Consider the following 22,234-nt stretch of genomic DNA (forward strand, 5'->3'; position numbering starts at 1 on the left):
TCTCTCTTTCCACCTCCTTCATTCTTTCTTTCCACCTCTCTCAGACAAATAAATATCATTAGCAAGCAAATTAGCAAGCCGCCCTGGGCCGCTTGGGTAGGGCGGGATATAAATCCCAAGTAAATAAATAAATAAATAAATAAAATAAATATCTTTGGACAAATAAATATCATTAGCAATAAATATCTGTTTTTACCCTTTTTTATTTTTTGGCAGTCTCATTTAATGTTAACAAAAAGCAATTTGGCATATTTTTCAATAAAAATATGTGTAATATTTGTTCGTCTTTGCGGCTCTCAAAATCTGACATTTATTCTATGTGGCTCTTACGTTAAACAAGTTTGGCCACCCCTGATATAGAGCCATCCTCTAAAGAGAAGTTTTTAGGATGCTTCTGATCCATTCCAAGTCCTTTTATTTTCTTGCACATGCATTTTACAGAAAGTATGAAATCGTTAAAACACAATATACATGCATTTCTGTCCTTTCACAAGCTTTACAATCTTCTTTTTCTGATTAGGCAAATAAAACTGCTAAGCAGCCCTAAGTTTAAAGTGGATGAAAATCAATGTAAAAACATTCTTGCGGTGGGCAGTGTGGCCTTTCGCCTCCTTCCTATATGCGGTGAGGCGAATCAAAAACACCGCACCACCTTTTGCTCAAGACCAGGTGACCGCAAGAACAGCCTGTTTAAAGGCAAGCCTCTGCATTGAGTAGGCCCCGCGGTTACCAAGATACGCAAACAGAGAAGGCGGCGAAGAAAGGACGGCCGATTTAAGCGCGTGCGCACCCACATGTGCGCTCGGGCCGCTGCGGTGACTGTGTTTATTGCGCTTGCGTAGTCCGACGTGGGGTGGCAAAGCCGTTCCGGCTCCAGCTCGACTCGATACTCCCGCGCATTTGTTGAAGTAAAGCAACAGCGGGAAGAGGCGCGGGAGGAAGATGTTGTGGAAAGAACGTACAGCGCATGCGTAGCGAGGCCTAAGACAGGCAAGAGGGTGGGGGAGGAGGAGAAGAGGGAGGATTGGCGGCGGCTCTTCCCCGGTTTAGCGCAGCTGGAAAGAGCGAAGGAAAGCGACGCCGATTGTGTGGGGCACTTTTGGGTGCCGGGCGCGGCGGAGCCAGAGGCATCAGGGCGTCTTTTTTGGGGGGGGAGGGTGAGCTGTTGCTTTCCCTGCTGCCGCCTCCTCCTCCTCAGTGAAGCGCTCTCTTCTTCTCTCTGTCCCCGCCCGGGACCGAGTCTGTTGGCTACAAAATGGCGGACGGGGAGCTGAATGTGGATAGTCTCATCACCAGGCTGCTGGAAGGTGAGTGCTTGTCCGCGGTGGGCAAGATACGAGAAGGGACGTATCTCTCGGAGAAGTAATGAGAGGCTTTCTTACAACGTGGTGGGGAAAGTTTCCTTCTGTTCTCCCCCCCCCCCGCTCTAGCAATGGGAACGAGGCGGAGTCTCCCTTCAACTAACTGCGAAGGGCACTTAAAATGTTGCTAGGGTCTTGGGGGTACGGGGAAGGTATGCGAGTGCGTTAAGTGAATATTCTCTGCCTTTTGGGAGGTGGCTGAGAAGGGTGTCTGGCAGGTCTTTCTAGTGTATGACTGAACGCCCCCCACCCACCCGTCCGCCCCGCAGGAGAACGCACATGACTAATATCTGTTAGAGCCCTCATATGTAAAAGCATCCATATATTCGTTATCATTACAGTAATGTTGATGTAGAAGCACTAGTGGAAATGTTTATTGCTTGACTTTTAAGGTGTGATCCTTTGTTTTCTTACGCAGGGCTAGCTTACATACCTAGTGTTACAAAATATGCAGAGCCACCCTCCCACCAGATTTTCTGTAGCTTGCTTTCTGACTCCACCATCCTTCGCTCTCTTTACTACAACGATGGGTGAGGTAGGAAAGCGTAGGTAGAAGTAGGAGGTTCCTTTTTACAGCTCTTTCCCCTACTGATACCGGGTTCATTTTTTTTCTCAGCTCCCGTCCCCCGTCCCCCACTGCTATTGGGTTCCTATTGTCAATCTTTAGCAGTATTCTGCTGTTCTTGGTGTTGGGGTCCTGTACAGCAATAAGCGATTTATAAATAGTAGCTAGCACAAAATTAGAACCTGGAACATGCTGCTTTTTCATGGGTTTTTTGAAAGGGAGTTTTTTCTTCTTGGTGGTTAATATACATATATCTGGTGTAATATAAAGTCTTCGGTTCTTACTGTTAAGTTGACTACACTTCTTATAGTAAATGCAGCACTCCTTTTTTTTTTTGCGGCTGCTGAGCCATATTTAGCATTGAAGTGCCCATCTCTTTTCTACTGTTGTTTATACCTGCATGTTGTTGTGCCTTATCCAGTATTATTTTTCCTGAAATCTTGCATGAAAATCCTATATTCATAAAACTTATGTTGTTGTTGGTTGGGTAAAACAGGTCAGATGTAAAGAATGTGGATGTTTAGACACAGTTCAGATCTACTCTAACTAAAATAACTCTAACATTCATGTGATGTGAGTTTATAGTTTTATTTACTTGAAGTTTATAAACCTTCCTTTCCCCTTACAAGTCAGGACTTCAGCAGACATGTTGTGCCTCATTTACTAATAGAACAGAGCTCAGAATCACAGAAAAGATAATGTTGCAACAGAATGCCAATATTCTCAGATTGAAACAGTTGGCTTAAATCTGCAGAACTGCTGTAGCTACTTATTCTCCTCAAAAACAATACCTTAAATAGTTCTCTGAATAGCACATCATGCCAAAAGTAGATTAACACTCTGTTCCAAAGTACATAGATTTGGAAATCCAGTTGAACTTAATGCAGTTTGCTTCTTTGTGCCTCATTCAATGGTGGTGGAGAATGGTGATCCACTCCTTATAAAGACTCATGTATATGAATTTGGTCCAGTGGAAGTCTAACAGGCTGCTGCTGTGTGGAGACAGTCTGGATCGTTCAACTGATTTGCGCAGCATTGTCTTGGCACCACCCATATTAATGTTGCCTTGTAATAAGTCTTCTGTAGAGAACATCATAGACTGGTCAGCTGTTTGGGATGCAAACAGAGGCTAGATGGTACCTCCCACTATCATGGGTGGTGGGGAAGATGGGGGAAGGAGCCTGGTCTGAATCAAGGAGTGCCGTCTTCATTAACTTATGCTCGAGAGTTTATTAGGGCAGCAAGATGCTTCTGTTCCCCACTTCTATGAGACCTGTGAACAATGCAGTGAGCGTACTGTAATATTTGAAGTTCTCTGTATTAGTGTCAGTGTAGTTAGGATTGAGGGTCGCAGTGGCTCAGAGGTTAAGACACTGAGCTTCAGACTGGAAGGTCTGTAGTTCAGCAGTTCGAGACCCTAGTGCCGCATGACAGAGTGAGCTCCCATCTCTGGCCCCAGCTCCTGCCAACCTAGCAGTTCGAAAGCAAGAAATTGCAAGTAGATAAATAGTCTACTGCTTCTTTGGGAAGATAATAGTGTTCCATGAGCCTCGGTGTTTAGTCATGCTGGCCACATGACCACTAAAACATCTTTGGACAGTGCTGGCTCTTCGGCTTGGAAACGGAGATGAGCACCGCCCCCTAGAGTCGGATTTGACTAGTTCTCAAGCAAGGGAAACCTTTACCTTTAGTTAGGATTGAGGTACCAGTTCTCTGCAAATGAACTGAATTGTGTTCTCTTGAAACTGCAGGTTTTAACCTTATTCATGGGTTGTGACTAGTAACTGGAGATGGCTATATACTTCAACATATGTACTGTGATTCCAAGGCTGGCTTTAATTAGAAATCTTATTTTGTCTTCTCCAAACAATGAGTACAGTTCTTTTTCTATGTCTATATTTTGTCTACTGTGTATATTTTCTTGACCTGCTGATGTATCATACATTGAAGCGCATCCTGGATGCTGAGGTTTTTCAGGATTCACAGCTTCTCTTTATATGAGAGCATCTTAATTCATGTGACTGTTTAATAATGCTGCTATGGTAAGATGAGGTTAAAGTGAGAAACCTCTTCATTTTGAGCAGGACTGAAGCATATGTTTTGTGCATGTGTGTTAAGTGCTGTCAAGTCACTTCTGTCTTCTGGTGATCATAGGAATTAATGTCTTATTGTCTTGCAAACTCAGGTCTTGCAAACTGAGGGCTGTGGCTTCCTTTATTTAGTAAATCCATCTCAGGTTGGGTCTTCCTCTTTCATTAGCATTATTGTATTTTCTAGTGACTTGTTTTCTCATTATGTGAGTAAAGCATATTAGCCTCAGTTTAAGGTGCTACTGGACTCATGTTCTTTTCTATTGCTACGGACAGACTAACATGGCTACCTATCTTGATCTAGCCTCAGTTTAGTCATTTTGGCTTCTAGGGAGAGTTCAGGCTTGATTTAATCAAGAACACACTTATTTGTCTTTTTCATGGTTTGCAGTATCCATAAAACTCACTTCCAACTCCACATTTCAAAGAAATCTACTTTCTTCCTGTCAGCTTTCTTCATAGTCCAACTTTTATACCCATACATAGTAATGGACAATACTATGACATGAATTAACTCAATCTTGGTTGCCAGCAGCACATCTTTAAACTTAGGGACCTTTTTAAGCTTCTTCATGGCTGCCCTCCTCAGTCTCCTTAGTTGCCATCTCCTTCTAGGTTTATGGTTATAGTCCCCTCTTTTCAAATGTTCAGAAGACTTGGGAAAGGTGGGGGGTTTTTTTGTAATATTTCAGTCAGATACAGCTATATCTGCCTGAATATTAGCCTAGCCATCAATGTGTTTACTTCAAGAGCTGTTGTATTCTTGCTTTTGCCTTTTGGGTGGCTATTCAGGCTCTCTTGAGTGTATACAAGGGTCCCGGTCACACGGGCCGGATATCGCGGGGGGGTGTGTGTGGCTGTTTGCCCCAGAGCGAACTATCGTGCGGCCACCGGATCAAACGTCCCGCCGACGTCCCGTGGTTCGGGGGGAGGTGCTGATCATACGTCAATCCTGCGGCACGGCGGGGGTTGTGGTTTTTTTAACCGAAGTGTGCGCATGCGCCGTTGGGTGCTTGTGCGCATCCCGTGGAGACTTGGGAAAAAAACCTTTTTGCGACGGGACATGGGCGGGCGCTGGATGCCACAAGCTACCACCGGAAATGTGATCAGATGCCCGCCCTTGCCCCACGGTTTCTGGAAACTAGTACCTCGAACGTACTAGTTTTTTATGGCGCATCTTCGGCGGGAAGCCTCGGGTTAGCCACGGGAGCGCTACGCTTCCCAGATGTTGCTGTTTGATCGCGCCCGGAAAATCCGCCTATCTTCTGTCTCTGTAGCGTAGCTAATGCACCGTGTGACCGCAGCCAAGATATGGTAAGAAGCACATAAATAGCTGCTTTTCTGTACCACAAAAAATGTCTATTTGTTCTCTCCTTTCTGATAAGTTTGGTGGTCTTCATTAGACTACATAATTGAGAATATTGCTGGTAGTACAATTAGTAACTGTACTCAATTCTAAACACTAATACTGGTAAACTATGTTAACTTAGGGAAGCAGTACTGAGGGGTGTGTGCAGCATTCCCAGCTCTTGAAACCAGTGTAAACTCCCGTGCTAAAGTCTTTGTTAAAGTATACATTTTCATTCACTTCAAGTAAAATGTTTGGTAACTTGAACTGCTGAACTCTGCTTTTTAGCTGCTTTCAGTTACTGTCTTTCCTGCTGTTATGCAAAAGACTTTTTAGCCTTAAAAGGCTTCATTGTGTTGGTGCAATAAAAGGCATTGCATTACCAGTATACGCTTCAGTTCTGACTGCAAAGGATACAGTCTATTCAGCATGTAGAATTGCATGAAGTACAGAAATACTTACTTTTATGAATACACATTGTCATTGAAGTAAAACTTCTGAATACAGAATCAAGTGTAGAGCTCCAGCCTATGAAAGCTTTTCTTATGAGAGCTTGGGAGGAGTCCTGCTGGGAGTTCTAAGAATCCTTTCCTAGCAGACATTTTACACAGCTCTGAACTAGAATTCTTTCCTTCTTTAGTATCTTGCACTAGGCCATTGAATACGGTGAATACTTTATAATGTTTAGTCCAGCAGTCTTTGGGCTCCCTAACTCTATATTCTCTGTTCCAATACTGACTCTACTGTAAATGCACTGGATAGCATTTGCATTAGTTTCTCCACCTTGGTCCTAGTGCTGTAGATTGGAAGCTAGTTAATAGTGTCCCTTGCATGCTCCGTTGTATCCCATTTCCACTTGAAATTTGTGTAAGATCTAGATGGGTCAACAGTTGTGTGGGTACAGCTGGAGTGCCCAATTTCTTTTTCTTCTGATGTTGGGTGGGTGTCTATCTGCATCAGTTCAAAATAGATTAACACCAGTGCAGGGGCATACAGCCACTCCTTAATACTGGGTAGGATTGAGGAAAAACTATGTTCCTGAAGATGATAAAGATTTTTTTAACCTGCAGGTGTGTTATATCTAAAATGCTGGTGGATGCTGACCTTTAGCTTGATGCTAAGAAGGTCCTGTATTTGTACCCAGTAGCTTATGGAACATATAACATGTGATTAAACTGTACCTTAAAGACATTTTTCAAAATTTTTACAGGCCTGCTGTTGCAAGACTTGAATCCATCTGACTCAGCCTTGGCAAAATCCAGTATTCTGAGAGTGGGAAATAAGCTACTTAAGAAATACGAGTAACCAGCCTTTGGCTGCACTGAAGGAAACACTGAATTTTGCGTTCCACTTCAGAAACTTGACCTTTCTGTGGTGTATCATTTGTCCCATATGAATATTCTTGAGTCTAGAAATTTGCCAGTATGCAGTGTGAAGAGATCTTTGTTAATGTGCTCTTTAATGGCATTGGCCTGCTTGTACTAGAATTAAAGGAATTTAATGTTACAGAGTAGGGTCTTACTCTGTATACCTGATAATGGTAGTTCTATGTTGCAGGGAAGAAATTGTTACTGTGTGTGCTTTTAGTAAACTTGGTGGGAGATCTGTACATAAGAACTGTACTAAAACTGCTTTTTAATGGCTTAGAAAACTAGGCATTCTATCTTTCTGGCCTCTTAAACTTTAGCCTCAAAAAGTCCCACAACTGTTCATCAGTGTGCTTTCCCTCCATGTGATCCATTTTTAGTCTAGGGGTGCTGGAGAGAAGGATATGTTAGTGTAGCACCGGAGATAAGAGCCTCTAGTGTTCAAAGGCTAATTACCGCTGGTATGTTCTAGTTGCATGAAAGAGGATAATGCCTGCTTCCCTGGTGTCATTACAATGCCTTACCTCATTGACAGTTTACATTTAAAACTATCTTTGTTTAAAAGGAAATGTAAAGACATTTACTGTGATTTTTATCTATTTTGTTAGGTGAAATCCAAGTGAGGGAGTTAAGCTGTTTTTGGCCTTAAAAACAAATTAATATAAAATTGCGAGATCCATATGCTGGTGCATAAGAAAGCATCGAAAATTGGTGGCAGCTTTCTATAGATTCATTTGGTATATGTATTAGGCAATGTTTTAAATATATGTAGGAAGAGAGAGTTCACAGGAACAAATAGTTTACTATGTGGAACAGGCAGCATCTGATCAAAAATAAGAAACCATGTATGTTAAACATGATTTTAAATCTTACATTCAGAGGAATGTTGATGACCAGAAACTAGTGCAAAATATAGCTATTGCATTCTGAACAGGTTGCTATTTAGAGTTATTTGGTCTATTGTGACTCTGCCACAAGGCTATTGGCTGTGAGGCATTTGCGAATTTTGTCGCAGATAAGATCATGACACTCCACCAGGACCTCCTGGCCACAATTGAGATAGTAAAGGAACTTGTCCATCTTCTGGTCTGCTACTGGACCACTTCAATCAACTCACCGGGGAGGAAGTTGACAGGGTCCTTGCAGTGGTGAGGCCTACCACCTGCCTCCTTGACCCATGCCCTTCCTGGCTAGTGAAGTCTTGTGGGAGAGCATTTGGGCCCCCCTGGAAGAAATTATCAACTTGTCCACTGGGACTTTCCCAGAGGCTTTGAAGGAGATGGTAGTTTGTCCGCTCCTGAAAAAACCATTATTGGACCCAACAGTCCTGACCAACTACTGTCCAGTATCGAACCTACTGTTCCTGGGTAAGGTGATTGAGAGAGCGGTGGCCGAACAACTCCAGGCTTTCCTGGATGATGCTTCCATCCTTGACTCCTTCCACTCTGGCTTTTGCCCTGACCATGAGGGGGAGATGGCTCTGGTCGTCCTTAGAGATGATCTCCGTAGACATCTGGCTCAAGGCAGCTCAGCACTGCTGTTATTAGACTTAACAGCAGCATTTGACATGGTTAACTACGATCTTTTGACCCACCACCTCACCGAAATAAGAGTTCAGGGGACTGCCTTTAAATGGTTTTCATCCTTTCTCCATGGTCTGGGACAGGGGGTGGTGCTAGGCGGAAGGGTCTTCTCACAACACCCACTAGAATGTGGAGTGCTGCAGGGGGTGATCCTCTCGCCAATGTTGTTCAACATCTATATGCGCCCCCTCGCCCAGTTAGTCCAGAGTTATGTGCTGGGCTGTCATCCGTGTGTTGATGACACACAGCTCTATCTGTTAATGGATGGCCATCTGTCCTCCATCCTTGGAAAACTGGCTGAGGCTCTGGACGCTGTGGCTGGATGGTTGCAGCAGAGCTGATTAAAGTTAAATCCATCGAAGATGGAAGTTCTGTACCTGAGTTGGGGGGGGATATGGAGGTGGGTACCAGGCTTCCCACACTGGAAGGGGCACCTTTGGTACTGGCCCAGTCAGTGACGAGCCTGGCAGTAATACTGGATGCCTCCTTGTCTATTAGAGGCCCAGGTTGCTGTAGTTGCCAGATCTGCATTTTTCCATCTTAGGCAGATTGGGCTACTGAAGCCCAAGGACCTAGCTACAGTGACCCATGCAATGGTCACTTCCAGGCTGGATTACTGCAAGTCACTCTATGCAGGCTTACCCCTGAAGCTGATCTGGAAATGACAGCTGGGGCAAAATGCGGCGGCTCACCTGCTAATGTCGACGCCTATGTGGGCACACGTTCAGCCTGTGCTTCGCATTGGTTACCAGTTGAGTACCGGATCCGCTTCAGGGTGTTGGTAATAATCTTCAAAGCCTTATACAGCCTGGGACCAACATTACTAAGGGACCGCCTCTTCCCGTATACGCCCCGAAGAGTGCCACGCTCTGACAGTCAACATTTGGTGATCCCTAAAAAGAACTTTGATGTGGTATATGGTGACAACAGCTAGAATTACATATGCGCAGTGTTGGAAACAAGAAGAAGTCCCGAAGATTGAAGACTGGATAAAGAAATTATTGTTTGCAGTTGAAATGGACAAAATGACAAGGAAATTAGGTAATAGGGAAGCAGAAGGATTTTATAATGACTGGAGAGATTTAAAAGAATATTTAGAAAAATATTGGGAAATAAAGGACAATTTGTTTTGCTTTAATACTTATTAAGTATAGAATTGAAACAAAAGTTACCTAGTGATTTTAAGAATGAAATATATAAAAATAGAGAAAATATTGAGCAGGAGGTCGGAACACTGTGGGAAGCCATGTATAAGGGAGGGGGAAAGGGAGGGGGTAGGATGTAACAGGGATTATACTAAAAAATTTAAGGTTGATTATGATGATAATAATATGGAAAGTGTAAGGTTGAATATGAATGTTTATGTCCTGAATAAAAAAAAATTTACAAAAAAAATTTTTTTTGGGTGATCCCTGGCCCAAAGGACGTCCACCTACCCTCGACCAGGGCCAGGGCTTTCTCTGCCCTGGCCCCTACCTGGTGGAACATGCTCCCTGTTGATATCAGGGCCCTGTGGGATCTTACCCAAATCTGCAGGGCCTGCAAGATGGAGCTGTTCCACCAGGCCTTTGGCTGAGGCAGCGCGTGTCCACACATGGCCTCCCTGAGGTTGCTGTCACCCACAAGTAACCAGCCAGATCCAGTGACATCAGTGGGCCAGAATTTCCCAACAGCAAGCTGCAACTGTTTTTATAGGCTTATAATCTGTTTTAAATTTTATTATATTAACATGCATTAACATAAACGCCCTGAGCCCATTTATGGGATGGGCAGGATATAGGTGCGAAAAATAAATAAATATTGTAAAAGGAACAGAGGGCTAATGCTGGAAAATATGCAATGTTCTAAATGATATGAAACTATTAAATTATGGGCCCATTGATACTGCTCAAGGAGTGTGGTAGTCATTATAGGTATCCATAAAATATCTCCCAGCTTGCCACTGGCAATTATTAATCTGCTGAGCACCTTCCACAGTGCTGAGTGAGAGACAAGATAGGGACTGGCTCATCACTCTGTCTTGCGAAGTTTCTAAGGCACTTGGAAGCAGTGAGGAAATGTTGTTTCTTTGAAGCTCCTCTGAAGGAAAGTGTTGGTGACAAGACCCTATCTTCTTCATCAGTGGTATACACAGGCTTCAACTGACTGGCAGCAAATGCCAGCCAAAACTTGTGGCTTCCTCTTTATACATTTTTGAGAATTATTTTGTTTCCTACATAGGCAGCCACCTTATCCTGAGTTTGATAAAATTTAGCTGCATATGCAGTTTTCATCCTGTCTTAAAAGTCTCTGAGGACATGGGTTCCAATGGCCAATCACCCCATCCTTTAAATGGAGAGCTGGCCCATCATAGATGGACTTATGTAGGAAAGAAGAGTTGTATTGGTTTGGGGTGTGGTTGTAAGCAGGTACAGACTTTGTAATGGCTTCAGAGCCAGGAGAGCGAGAACTTACCCTTCCTTTAGAATAGACTACATCAATAGATGGAGCTTGAGTTGGCTCTGCTTCTGATGTTCCCACCCTGCATCTGCAGTGGGGGGGGGTTGGGGGGGAAGAGAGATAAATTCCCCTTTCACTCCTAAATGCTTGAGCATAGTAGAGGCTAATGTGGAGGATGTCCCTGGGACCAAGCCTAGGATACATTGCTGAAGCCACTCTGCTCAAGCTGTGTGATTTCCATCTTGAAAAGAGGAGCAGCTGAGTTAGTAACTGTCCTCAAACGTGGATCTAAGGGTTAAGGATCACTTATTGGGGTGGAGAGGAATATAAAAGGAGGGAAAGAGCATATTTGTTCTGCCTCCACTTCACTAAAGTTCTCACCCCACCCATTGGTAGTGAAGTTAAAATGTCACATTAAACTGAAAAAATAAAACATCTGAGTTTACTGTTTGGTAATTATCAACAAGAATTATTAGTATTTACAGTGTGTAACTATGTAGTTCAAATTAGAAAGCATCCTTAGAATACTAGCTAATGTGCTGTGGTGCTGGGCTGAATTGTCCTGAGGCTTGCTTTTTTCTCTCTGCAAAGGTTGCTGTGTGAATGCATGTGCCTTCCACTTTTTGTTCAGTTTTTCCTCATATCTGTAGCCCTTGTTCCTTCATCTGGGAGGATAGGGAATAGAGACACATGTTGCCCAGGCACTTGAGCTGGCACATTCTGCCTGTCTGTGCTGCCAGTTTCACTAGCTAGCTGCATTACACAGAAATTTTGTTTTGTTCCTGTTCGTGTACCTATAATTTCAGTAAAAGCTTTGTTATTCAGTGCTTGGTTATCCAGAACACTTAGACAACTGGCATTGCCAGAGTTCCTGCCCCTCAACCATCATACCCATAAATATTCAGGTGTGTACACGCCCCTTGCCAACCAGCTCAATACCTCCATTTGTTGCTGGGCTTCTGACAGCTGGTGCTCCCATCTGACATCATCCTTGTGTGCTTCTCTCCCCATTAGCTTGTTTTCAGCTGTCAGGAGCCAGCTCTGACAAAGGGCTCCTGTGCAGTATACTTGCTTGTCTGCTGCTGCATAGGATGACTCAGAGGGAATGGTCTTGCCAGGTATTGGTGCTGTCACCATGACATTCCCAGTGGGGTGGGGTGTGGTTGCTGCGGATTCCTATAGGTATTATGTGGGGTAGAGCAATAACATGGATAATTCAGCACATTTGATTCACCAGCAGCCTCATGAGTGCCGGATAATAAGGCTGTTACTGTACATTTTAACTTGCGTTTCTTTGGGATAAACATCCCTGTCTGTGTTTTGTCTTCTGCTCAAGGAGGAGCAACTAGATTGGGTCTGTGCCTGCATCACCACTGTAAATAGTTTAACACTTACTCAATAGGAGTGAAAAATCACCACAAGTTTCTGAAGTATAATAGCATTTACTTGATAAGCATTTTATTTATGTTTGCACCAGTCAAGGCACAGTAGTTTCCATTACTCTGTTACAGTCTGGTGCTTTTAATCTAGGTATTTGGCTTTTTAATTTTTTTTGGGCTGTTATGTCTCAGGTGACCTGTAGTGACCTCATAGGGCTTTCAAGGCAAGAGACATTCAGAGGTGGCTTGCCATTACCTCCCTTTGTGTAGTAACCCTGGTATTTCTTGGTGATCTCCCAACCAAATACTAACCAGGGCTGACCCTGCTTAGTCTTGATGTGATGGGCTATCATGGGCTATCCAGATCAGGCCATTGGATTCATACATTTCAAAATATAAGGAGTTGGGTGAAGGTTAGATGAAGTAAGGGTGAACTGCTTTAGGACATCTTCCTCCTGGCTTTGATGGCAAAAGAAAGTGTATTTGGCAAACTGGTAGAGTCTGGTAGAATTGGAATAGGTAGCACTATCAGTATTAAGCTAAATTTCACAACATTGAAAATATTGAACTGTTTATTATGTATTTAATGATACATTGTTAGCATATTGTTGTCAAAATTACATTTAAACAAAAACAATTCTTGAACATACTGTATATGTTTACACTTTAAGAATTTTTTTCCCAGTGCTCCCCCAAATTTCCCAGTTTTTCTATGAGAAAAACTGAGAAAGGCCCTTCATACTGTAGTGTGTGTGTGTGTAAAAACCTTGCACTGAGAAGCACTTTACTCATTCTAAAAACAAAAATATCTCATAAGAATATTTTCAAGTGATCCCCAAATTTTCCATTTTTATCAGAAAAATTGGGGGAGGGGATAAGAAAAAAGCTTTCCCCCCTGAATTTCTAGGTTTATTCCTTCACATCTCTGATTTGTAGGTTTTTAGTTTACAGTACGAGTTCCTTTATCCATCCACACAGTCACACTTTCTGTCTCTGGAACTCTTCATACCCTTGCATTGTTTGGGACTCAAACTTTTTAAAAATTTACTAGTAACATTGGACATTGCATGGAATATTGAGCATTCTGCTGTAAGTTTTCTCATTTTGTGTATAGTTTGTTTCTGTTTTGCTCTGTTTTATGTAGTGTGTATTTCAGTAGTATCTCTATTGGAATTTGTATGTTTTACCCTTTTTATTGTGGAGTGTCAATATATTGTTGAAGGCTGTGATTCTTCTCTCTTTTTTGCGCTTTAGTTCACTCACATTTTCATGCAGATGGACCTGTTAGTTTTTGTATTGGTTCATTCTGTTCCTCTAATGGCTTAGTATTGGCTTCTTAAATTCTGTATCCAGGAAAACTCTGCAATATCTTATGATGTTGTTGCTTATTCATGTCTTCTTAAAGAATTATTAGTTAGTAAATGAAGCCAGTCCCTGAACACAGCGATATGATAAAAATACAGAAAAACCTGTTCTCAATAAGTTCAGTCAAATCACAACTAAATGTTGCTTTAGTCTGGCACTAGTGTCTGCCAGAGTTGTCAAATACTTTGAACCAGTTAGCAGCTATTTGTTCCATAATTTCTCATGGCTAAACTACGGGCCATATTTCAAATGATGAAAATGGGAGTGTCAGCCTGTAAGTGCTCACCATGTATTGAGAAGAAGAACTTTAAAGCTGCTGGGGCAGTATGATGAATAACCTTTGCGCTTACATTTTAGCTCTTTCAGAAAACCTAATAATAACATCTGTAAAGCATACTTAAATATATTGTTTTTAAATGGTGGCAGCTTTCATTAGTGTTGCAGCTGAAGGTTGGTGTAACTATGTGTGGGTTTGGGGCTTGTAGATTTTTGTCATTGTCTGTTTATATTAGGCTATCATTTTCAGTCATAATACACTGTAGTGGTTGTCAAGTATGAAACCAGTTGCCTTATGTTGATGTATAGGGGGGCTGCCCCCCAATCATTTTCAGTATGTGTGTTAATTTGAGTTTACCTCTTACAGGGCTAGGAGATGGATTGGTAGGATATAAGAAATGAGGTTGCTCTTAAACACTTGCTTTGTTGTTTTAAGTATACTGTGCTCCTGTGGCTCCACTTTTTCTTTTTTCTTTGGCATGCTCTCATTTCATGAGTAATAGCAAGATCATGAATGTGTATATAAAATATTAAACAGAGAAAGGAAGAGGGTGGGATTAGGATTGGAATGCCGTCCTTCCTGGACTTCTCCCCTCTCCACCTTGTACCTATCTGTGTGTATGTATAATCTGTATCTCAGTGCAGTAATTATGCATCATGTACTCTGATTTGCCAAAAGGCTTCAATAAATTTTCAGAAGGATTTTTATTTGAATACTAGCCTGATACCCATGCTTCGCTATGGTATTTAAATTCCGTAAATCCAGTTATAATACTGATGATGTGGTTTGAAATGTGACATTTGTTGTAGGAATTCTAGTGGAGAAGATTGTAGTGTAAAAAATGAAGTGAGACATACATACTTTTTCTCTCTCTACTGAAGGACGTCTTTGTAGACCACATTGCTGCTTGATGAGCTCACTCTGGAGCAGGCAACATAGAACTGTCCATTTAAGAAGCATTCGTCCGTTAAGTCAATTCCTGCCACCTTCCACGAAAGTGATGGCCTCTCCTACTTATCTTGCTGGTACTTAGCCTGTGCAGCTCAGTGCCCTGCAGGAGTACTATGTGCAAATGTCTTTGCCACATTCCTAAGTTGCCTCCTCCTGGCAGCTGCCTGTCCATTGTAGGAGGGGCTGGGGGAGGAGTATTAGATGCCACTGTGGAGGCGGGGCCGGCAGGATCACTAAGGCGTTACTGGTGAGGTGGGCTCCCTCGTTGCTTTAAGCACCCTGCAACCGCTGCTGCACTTGACAGACAACCACATGTTAGGTGTAGGAGGTGGGGGGAGTGTGTTGGAAGCCATCAGAGAGGCTGGGCCAGCAGCATTACTGCACCTCACAGGTGGTTGTTAGCCATTCCTGATTTCCTCAACTGTCATTAGCTGTCTGCAGATTCCTGTAACTGTTGGGTTTTTTAACCTCAGAACACTGAGCTCTGCAGCTGACCAATCAGAGAGTGGGGGGGGGGGGTAAGGAGACAGCAGCCTGGCAGCCGCATAGGAATCAAGGGGGGGAGCACATTTTACCCCTTTTGACCGCCTTAGGAGTTGCATTTCTAATAATCCTTTTAGTGAGCATCTACGCCATGATAGGAGTGCTCTCCCCAATTTGGTGTTTCTAGCTCCAGCGGTTTGGCCTGGGTGTTGATTTTACGGTGAGGGGACTTTCTTTTATATATATAGATGACAATTTTGGCTATTCTTAAACTATTTGTATGGTTTAGCTGGAAAATTACATTGTTTGGAATTGTTCAAAATCTAATCACCTCACTAATAAAGCTGTAGAATACCAACCATACATTGCAGCTTTCCAGATTCCTTGCATCTGTGTATACACGCACTTGGGATCTACAATCTTGGGCTGGCCACAAAAACAGGATGTGAGCTGCATTCACCTGGGCTTGCAAGCTGGGTATGCCAGCTTTGTGTAAAGATGAGAAAGGTGTTGACTGAGGCATCTAAGCACTGGGGTGAAATGGTCTATCATGTATCTCTTACCTCCCAGTTGTTGTTGGGTTATTTCCTAGCTTTTTCTTATTTGAGTTTATTGAAGCTTGTGATGTGAAAAACACAGATAGTGCTAGAAAATATTCTGCACTTCTTGTTATTGACATAAATGTTTAGGAGTCAGTACGGAGCTGATGAGCTTGAATTGCTAAACACTATGTTTTTATGTCCAGGTTGTTGTGCAACTGGGTAGCTAATTTTTTGCATGCAAATATGGCCATCAAATTCATGCATTAGACATATTACATGTTGGTTCGTGTCAATGTGCACTGTACTAGAACAGGTGAGTCAATCAAGATGTATTCTTTAGAACACCTTAGTAATCATGCTGTCAGTGACTGTGATGCTTTGCAGATAGCAAAAAACCAAAACAGGCCTTTTTCCTGAAGAACTTGGAATGTAAATTTTAATAGAGGCTGAACTTTAAATATGGGTGAGAAAAAACAATTACTTGGACTTCATTTCAGTAGAATGGGCTATTGCAGGGGTGTCAGACCTATGGCCCACAGGCCAGAAGTGGCCTGCCCAGGCCTTTAATCTGGCCTGGGAGTGGGTTTCTCATCTCTCCCCCCTCCCCTGCCCATCCTCGCTGTTCTCAGTTTGAGAAGCCTGGGAGTATAAAGATCAGAGGGTGGGCGTGCCTCTCAGAGCAGGAAGCAGAGGATGGGGCTGCCAAACTTCCCAGCCATTGCTTCCATAGTCCTCGTCACAGGTAGGAGCTGGGTGTGTGTGTTTCTTTCTGCTGTGGTCCTTGTGCTTTTTTATTTTAAAACTGGCTTTGCAAAATCCCACTATTCCCCCACCTTTCCAGTTTAGGGAGGCACCTTTTAAAGGCATTGGGGGGGAGAGTTTGGGACCAGCCAGGGTTACAATATAGAGTTCTGCAAACTCAAGGGACTCCAGTTTTGCAGAGAAATACTAGTTTTAACACACACCCTCCTAATGTGGAGCTCCAAAGGAATAATAGCAGAACAAGTGCTGAAGAGGACACCCAAAATTATTATTTCAAACCACCCTGTAAAAAAACTCTGGAAAGCCACTGCCACTGTAAGTAGACTGGGGGGTGGGGTGGAGCTTGCAGTGCTCAGCCACTGCATGTCCTTCCCCTGGGTCCTAGGCTTAGACCATTTATATTTGTAGTTTATATTTTTAAGTGGGGGAGGAAGGTTTGGGACTAACCACAGTTAAACTACAGAGTTCAGCAAACTCAAGGAACTTCAGTTTTGCAGAGAAATATTAGCCCCTAATGTGGGGCTTCAATGGAATATCTGCTGTAATAACTTTGATTGTGTTCTTCTGTGTCCTTTATAAAATTTATATCTCTGCTACCTGGCATTACATTTTATGACACACATGGCCCGGCCTGACAAAGTCCAATTAATGTCAATTTCGGCATTCATAACAAATGAGTTTGACACCCCTGGGCTGTTGGGTTAAGCCAGAGAGTTTGCTGTAATGGTGGGTTTTGAGTTGGTTTGTTAAGCTAATGTGTATGATTACTGTTTTCCCAGTGCTGCAGCAGTGAAACCCTGTAGGCTTGTATAAAGTTCATTTTCAAATACCAATTTCGGGCAGGAAAGGGTTTTCTGCTGTTGGTGATTATTGTGACAGGCCCAAGATGAGGCTGCGAGAGAAGAGAGCGACAGCTTCTTCCTCTGAGGCGGAGGACATCTTGGGTGATTCCCACCATCCTATCGGGGAGAGGCAGGAATAAATTCTTTCTTCCTCTTCCTGTGTAGATTGGGAACGCCCATCTCTTTAGTTCTTTTCCTGCCTCTACAGGGAGAGGTTGTTGTAGACTTTGCCTCCAACTGCTAGTGTATTTAGTCTGAATTTTTTCCTAAATTTGCTTTCTTTTCTTTTTTACCTTTCACTTTACAAATCTTTCTCTTCCATTCTATTTCATACCGTTAGAGAGAGTTTTGTTAGCAGCAGCCTTGTTAACAAGCTGCACAACTCTCTTTATCTTCTATCTGTCTTATTTCTTTCACCTTGGCTTACCATGCCTGGAAGACTGGGAGACGGATTCCTCTCTGAGTCAGAGAGTGACCCCGTCATCATGGAGCTGGCAAAAAACCTTCCCAGAGCTGGCATGACCTACAGGCTTGCTGCAGCTACCAGCCTCTAAGCTGAGTTAGTGTGAGCTAGCTCACAGTTTTTTAGCCTCCGGCTCACACATTTTTGTCCTAGCTCAGGAAGGATGGCTCCAGAGCAAACTAATTGATGCAGTAGCCAAATTGCTCACTCACAACTTTCATGCCAGTAGCTCACAAAGTAGAATTTTTGCTCATAAGACTCCACAGCTTAGAGGGAGCATTGGCCACGACCCCGAATTGAGTGGGGAGAAGACGGCGCGAAAGTGCCCACATCAAGAAGACATCGCAAACAACATCGGCTTTGGTGGTGGTGGCCATTTTGGCGGGAAATGCTCTGGTGCTGACCCAAGACGCGCCAGTATCGACCCAGCTCCAGGATGCCAACCTCCAGGCGGGAGGTACAGGCACCTAATCGACCCAGAGTATGGTGATCTTAGAAGACCCTAGAAGGCTTCAGTTGGGTAATGTACTCCGCTCAGCTGGGAGTCCCGATCCTAATGACTTTTTTGCTTCTATGAGGCGCTCTATGAGGGAAGGAGTTTATCAATCTGTGCCACCTGGGAGCTCTGGGTTCCCTCACCTCCCGTGCTAATTCCCCATCTCCTCCACCCGTTGACTTATCCAGCCACAGGGAACTGGTAGGAAATTGGCCTACCAAGGCTGCTAGGAAACAGGCTCCCAGAGAAAGGCACTCGGACTCAGAGGGAACAGTCCCCAGAACCTGACATGTCTCATAGAGAGGAGGGGGAGTTCCTTTCTGATGAGGAAGTGAAAGACATCAGTGTCCCACAGCCATCCTCACATCTTTTTAAGGCGGAGGATTTTCGGTACCTCCTCTCTAAATGTGTATCAGCCTTAGACCTTCATGACTCTCCACCTGAGGAGGAAATGGTCTGTCCTGGCTTTACTCTCAGAAATAGGTCCAAGGGCACTGAGGAACTTTTTCCCAGGTATGCTATGTCTGAAAAGTAATTCCCATTTCCTGAATTTTTTGAAAGACAATTGAAGGCTGAGTGGGCCAAGCCTACTTCCAACAGACAGGCCCCAGGGTTTGTTAGAAAACTGTACGACTTACCATCTTTCGCAAATGAGATGTTACAGGTTCCCCTGGTGGATGCCTCAGTAACAGCGCTCCAGTCCTTTGGCCTTCTCTCAGAGGACAGCTACGGCTCAGTGTGTGACAACCTGGACAAGAAAATAGACATTGCCCTTAAAAGATCACATGAAGCCATTTCAATGGTCATCAAAGCCTCTTCTACAACTTCTATTACCAACAGGGCTATTATTGTTTGGGCCAGAAAGCTTATCCAACTTCTTCCAGGAGACAATAGACAACTGCTGGAGGGAGCTACAAGGATATTGAAGGCATCTTCCTTTGCAACTGATGCTTCCTTGGACGCTCTCACCTTATGTTCCAGAGCTATGTCTTCCACAGTGGTGGCACGAAGAGGGATCTGGATACTCGCTTGGCCAGCAGACCTACAATCAGAATCATTTGTGATGGCCTATCCCTTCCATGGGGAGAAGGTATTCAGAGATCATCTGGATAAGATACTAGTGGAAACTAGATTATCAAAGAAGGCTATGCCCAGAAACGTCACTTAGACAAGAGAAGTACCCATGATAATTCCTTTCGTTCCTCCAACCCAACCTTCAAGCCAAGACAAGGACAGAAGAGAGGCTCTTGGGGGTCTTCCGCACAACCATTTAAGAGAAACTTCCAAGGCCTATGTTTTGGGAGACAAACATTCAACAGATCTGACAAACAGGACCGTGATACAAAAAACATCAAAGCATGACTCAGTCCAAATTCCGGGGGGGGGGAAGGTTGATGCACTTCCAGGAGGCTTGGCTGGAGTCCCAAGCAGACTCCTGGACATTAGAAATAGTCTCCAAAGGCTACTCTTTAGAATTTCTCCAGCCTCCTCCAGAAAGATTGCTCATCTCCCAGTTTGGTGTGAGCCAGTTTGGTGTGATAGCCAGTTTGGTGTAGTGGTTAAGTGCATGGATTCTAATGTGGGAGACCCGGGTTTGATTCCCCACTCCTCCATTTGCACCTGGCTGGATGACCTTGGGCAAGCCATAGTTCTGATAAGAGCTGTTCTTGAAAAAAACAGTTTCTGTCAAGAGCTCTCTCAGCCCCACCTACCTCACAGGGTGTCTCTTGTGGGGAGGGGAAGAGTTCGTAAGCCGCTCTGAGACACCTTTGGGTAGTGAAGGGCGGGGTATAAATCCAATCTCTTCTTCATCTTTTACTGCACAAGGATCCCAGGACCATACCAAAACTCCATTGCGATGAGGATGAATCTTTCCTTAAAGGTTCCATTACAGGTCAAGATGAGCCTTTGTTGGTGGACCAATTTGAACAACCTGTCCCGAGGCAAGTCTTTTAGGGTCCTGGACAGGATCCAGATATTTACCGATGCCAGCCTGTCGGGATGGGGAGCTACCCTTCATCACCAACCAGTGCAAGGGAAGTGGTCCATTGTCACCAGGCAAACAATTGATCCAGGAGAGTGGATGCTGAACAAGAAAACTTTCAGCTGGATACTGCGTCACTTCAAGACACCAACAGTGGATTTGTTCACCTCGAGTCAGAACAACCAACTGCCCAGATTCTTCTCCAGGTTCCACCACAACAGAGCAGAAGCCATGGATGCCCTGACCACTCATTGGCCCAGGGGATTACTGTATGCCTTCCTGCCAGGTGGTCCATAGAAGAACAGAGTCTACCAATCAATCTGCTGGAGCTTCGAGCTGTCAGGTTAGCCCTACAGTACTTTGCCCCCCGGATCAGGGGGAGCCACGTTCTTATCCACACAGACAACATATCTGCAAAGGCTTACCTGAACAAACAAGGAGGTTCCAGGTCCTCAGCCTTACACAGGGAAGCGACCAAATTGCTGAAATGGGCACAGTCAAATTTAGCTTTGATCTGAGCAGAACATGTGCAGGGAGTAGTAAACATTCAGGCAGACTGGTTGAGTCGCCAACTGCTGCAGGAGAGCGAATGGTCGCTGAACAAGAAACTATTTTGCCTCATAACAACCAACCTGGGCAGACCGTTGGTGGATTATTATTATTATTATTACTACTTTCAACTTGCTATACCGCCCTAACCCCGGAGGGTCTCTGGGCGGTTTACATATATAGTGGTTCTTAATAACCCTTAATCCCTGACTTGAGCCACATGATAGGGGTGGGGCAGCCTACCAGCACCCAGGTGGAGAACCTTTGTTGTTGCTCCAGCGTGGCTTTTTTTCTTCCAGGCGATCTCTTGGCATTTTTTAATTTTTTTTGCAGGACGACTGTTGTCGGCGAGACCGCGCAAGCGCACGACTCCCGCCCGCTTTTTTACCTCGGCTCCGTCCAATTCAGGCTTCGCTATGCCCTGCGTTGCGCGTCATCAAGCGCCTCCCGGTCTCCGCCTTTTTTTGCCGTCAACTGCGCGATGGTCTGCTAGCCACCAGGGATCACTCTGTTCCCACTGCAGCCGCTGCATCCACCATCCGCCTTCACCACCAGATGAAGAGAGGATCTGTTCGCCTCTCCAGCCAACACTCAACTGAACAGATTTTTCACACGGTATTTTCATCCTCAGGCAGAGGCCACGAATACTCTGACATCCCTGTGGCCTGAGGGCCTTCTCTACGCCTTTCCTCCACTCCCGGTTCTCCCAAAGCTCCTAAGGAGGGTTCGAATCCTACAGGCAACCATAATTGTAGTAGCGCCATACTGGCCACGCCGTCCTTAGTTCACATCACTGCAGAAGATGGTGGTGTCTCCTCCTCTGACCCTACCAGTCTCACCAGACATGCTCCTTCAAGGACCACTTTGGCACCCCAGGCCAGAGTGGTTCTGTTTGACCACATGGAATTTGAAAGGAGTAAGTTTATGAAGCTTGGATACCAACAGCCAGTAATTGACACAATCATGGCATCCAGAAGACCATCTACATCTAGAATCTATATCTATATTTGGAAAGCTTTTGTGCATTGGGCAAGGAGGAAGAAAGTTGATCCCCTACATCCTAAGTTCGGTTCCATCTTAGAATTCTGGCAGGATGGTATAGGAAGTGATCTCAGAACCGTGACTTTCAAGAGACAAATTGCGACCCTAGCTTTGGTTCTACTGCTCTATAATGGTTTTGTCTCAGCACCCTCACATTCTCTGATTTCTGAAGGGGGTGTCGTTTAGGAGTCCTCCAATGAAGCACAGGTTTCCAACCTGGAGACTAAACACTGTTCTTACTGCACTCACAAAAGGGCCATTAATACCAATAAAGTAAATTTCTCTAAAGTTTCTAAGAATGAAGGTCTTGTTCTTGGTAGCTATAACCTCTGCTAGGAGGATCTCAG

The 22,234-nt window shown here is 44.1% G+C and overlaps 1 protein-coding gene across 1 annotated transcript in view; it reads left to right on the forward strand.

Moving 5' to 3' along the window:
• The first annotated feature begins 829 nt into the window (after positions 1 to 829).
• Positions 830 to 22,234, forward strand: part of PPP1CB (protein phosphatase 1, catalytic subunit, beta isozyme) — a 56,244-nt gene continuing 34,839 nt past the window's right edge. The window contains exon 1 of the mRNA XM_015427970.1: positions 830 to 1,307. Coding sequence (XP_015283456.1) covers positions 1,256 to 1,307 — 52 coding nt within the window. The 5' untranslated portion in view covers positions 830 to 1,255. The remainder of the gene's footprint in view (positions 1,308 to 22,234) is intronic.

The sequence above is a fragment of the Gekko japonicus genome, unplaced genomic scaffold (genome assembly GCF_001447785.1).
Source record: "Gekko japonicus isolate JY-2015 unplaced genomic scaffold, Gekko_japonicus_V1.1 scaffold934, whole genome shotgun sequence".
Lineage (NCBI taxonomy): Eukaryota > Metazoa > Chordata > Lepidosauria > Squamata > Gekkonidae > Gekko > Gekko japonicus.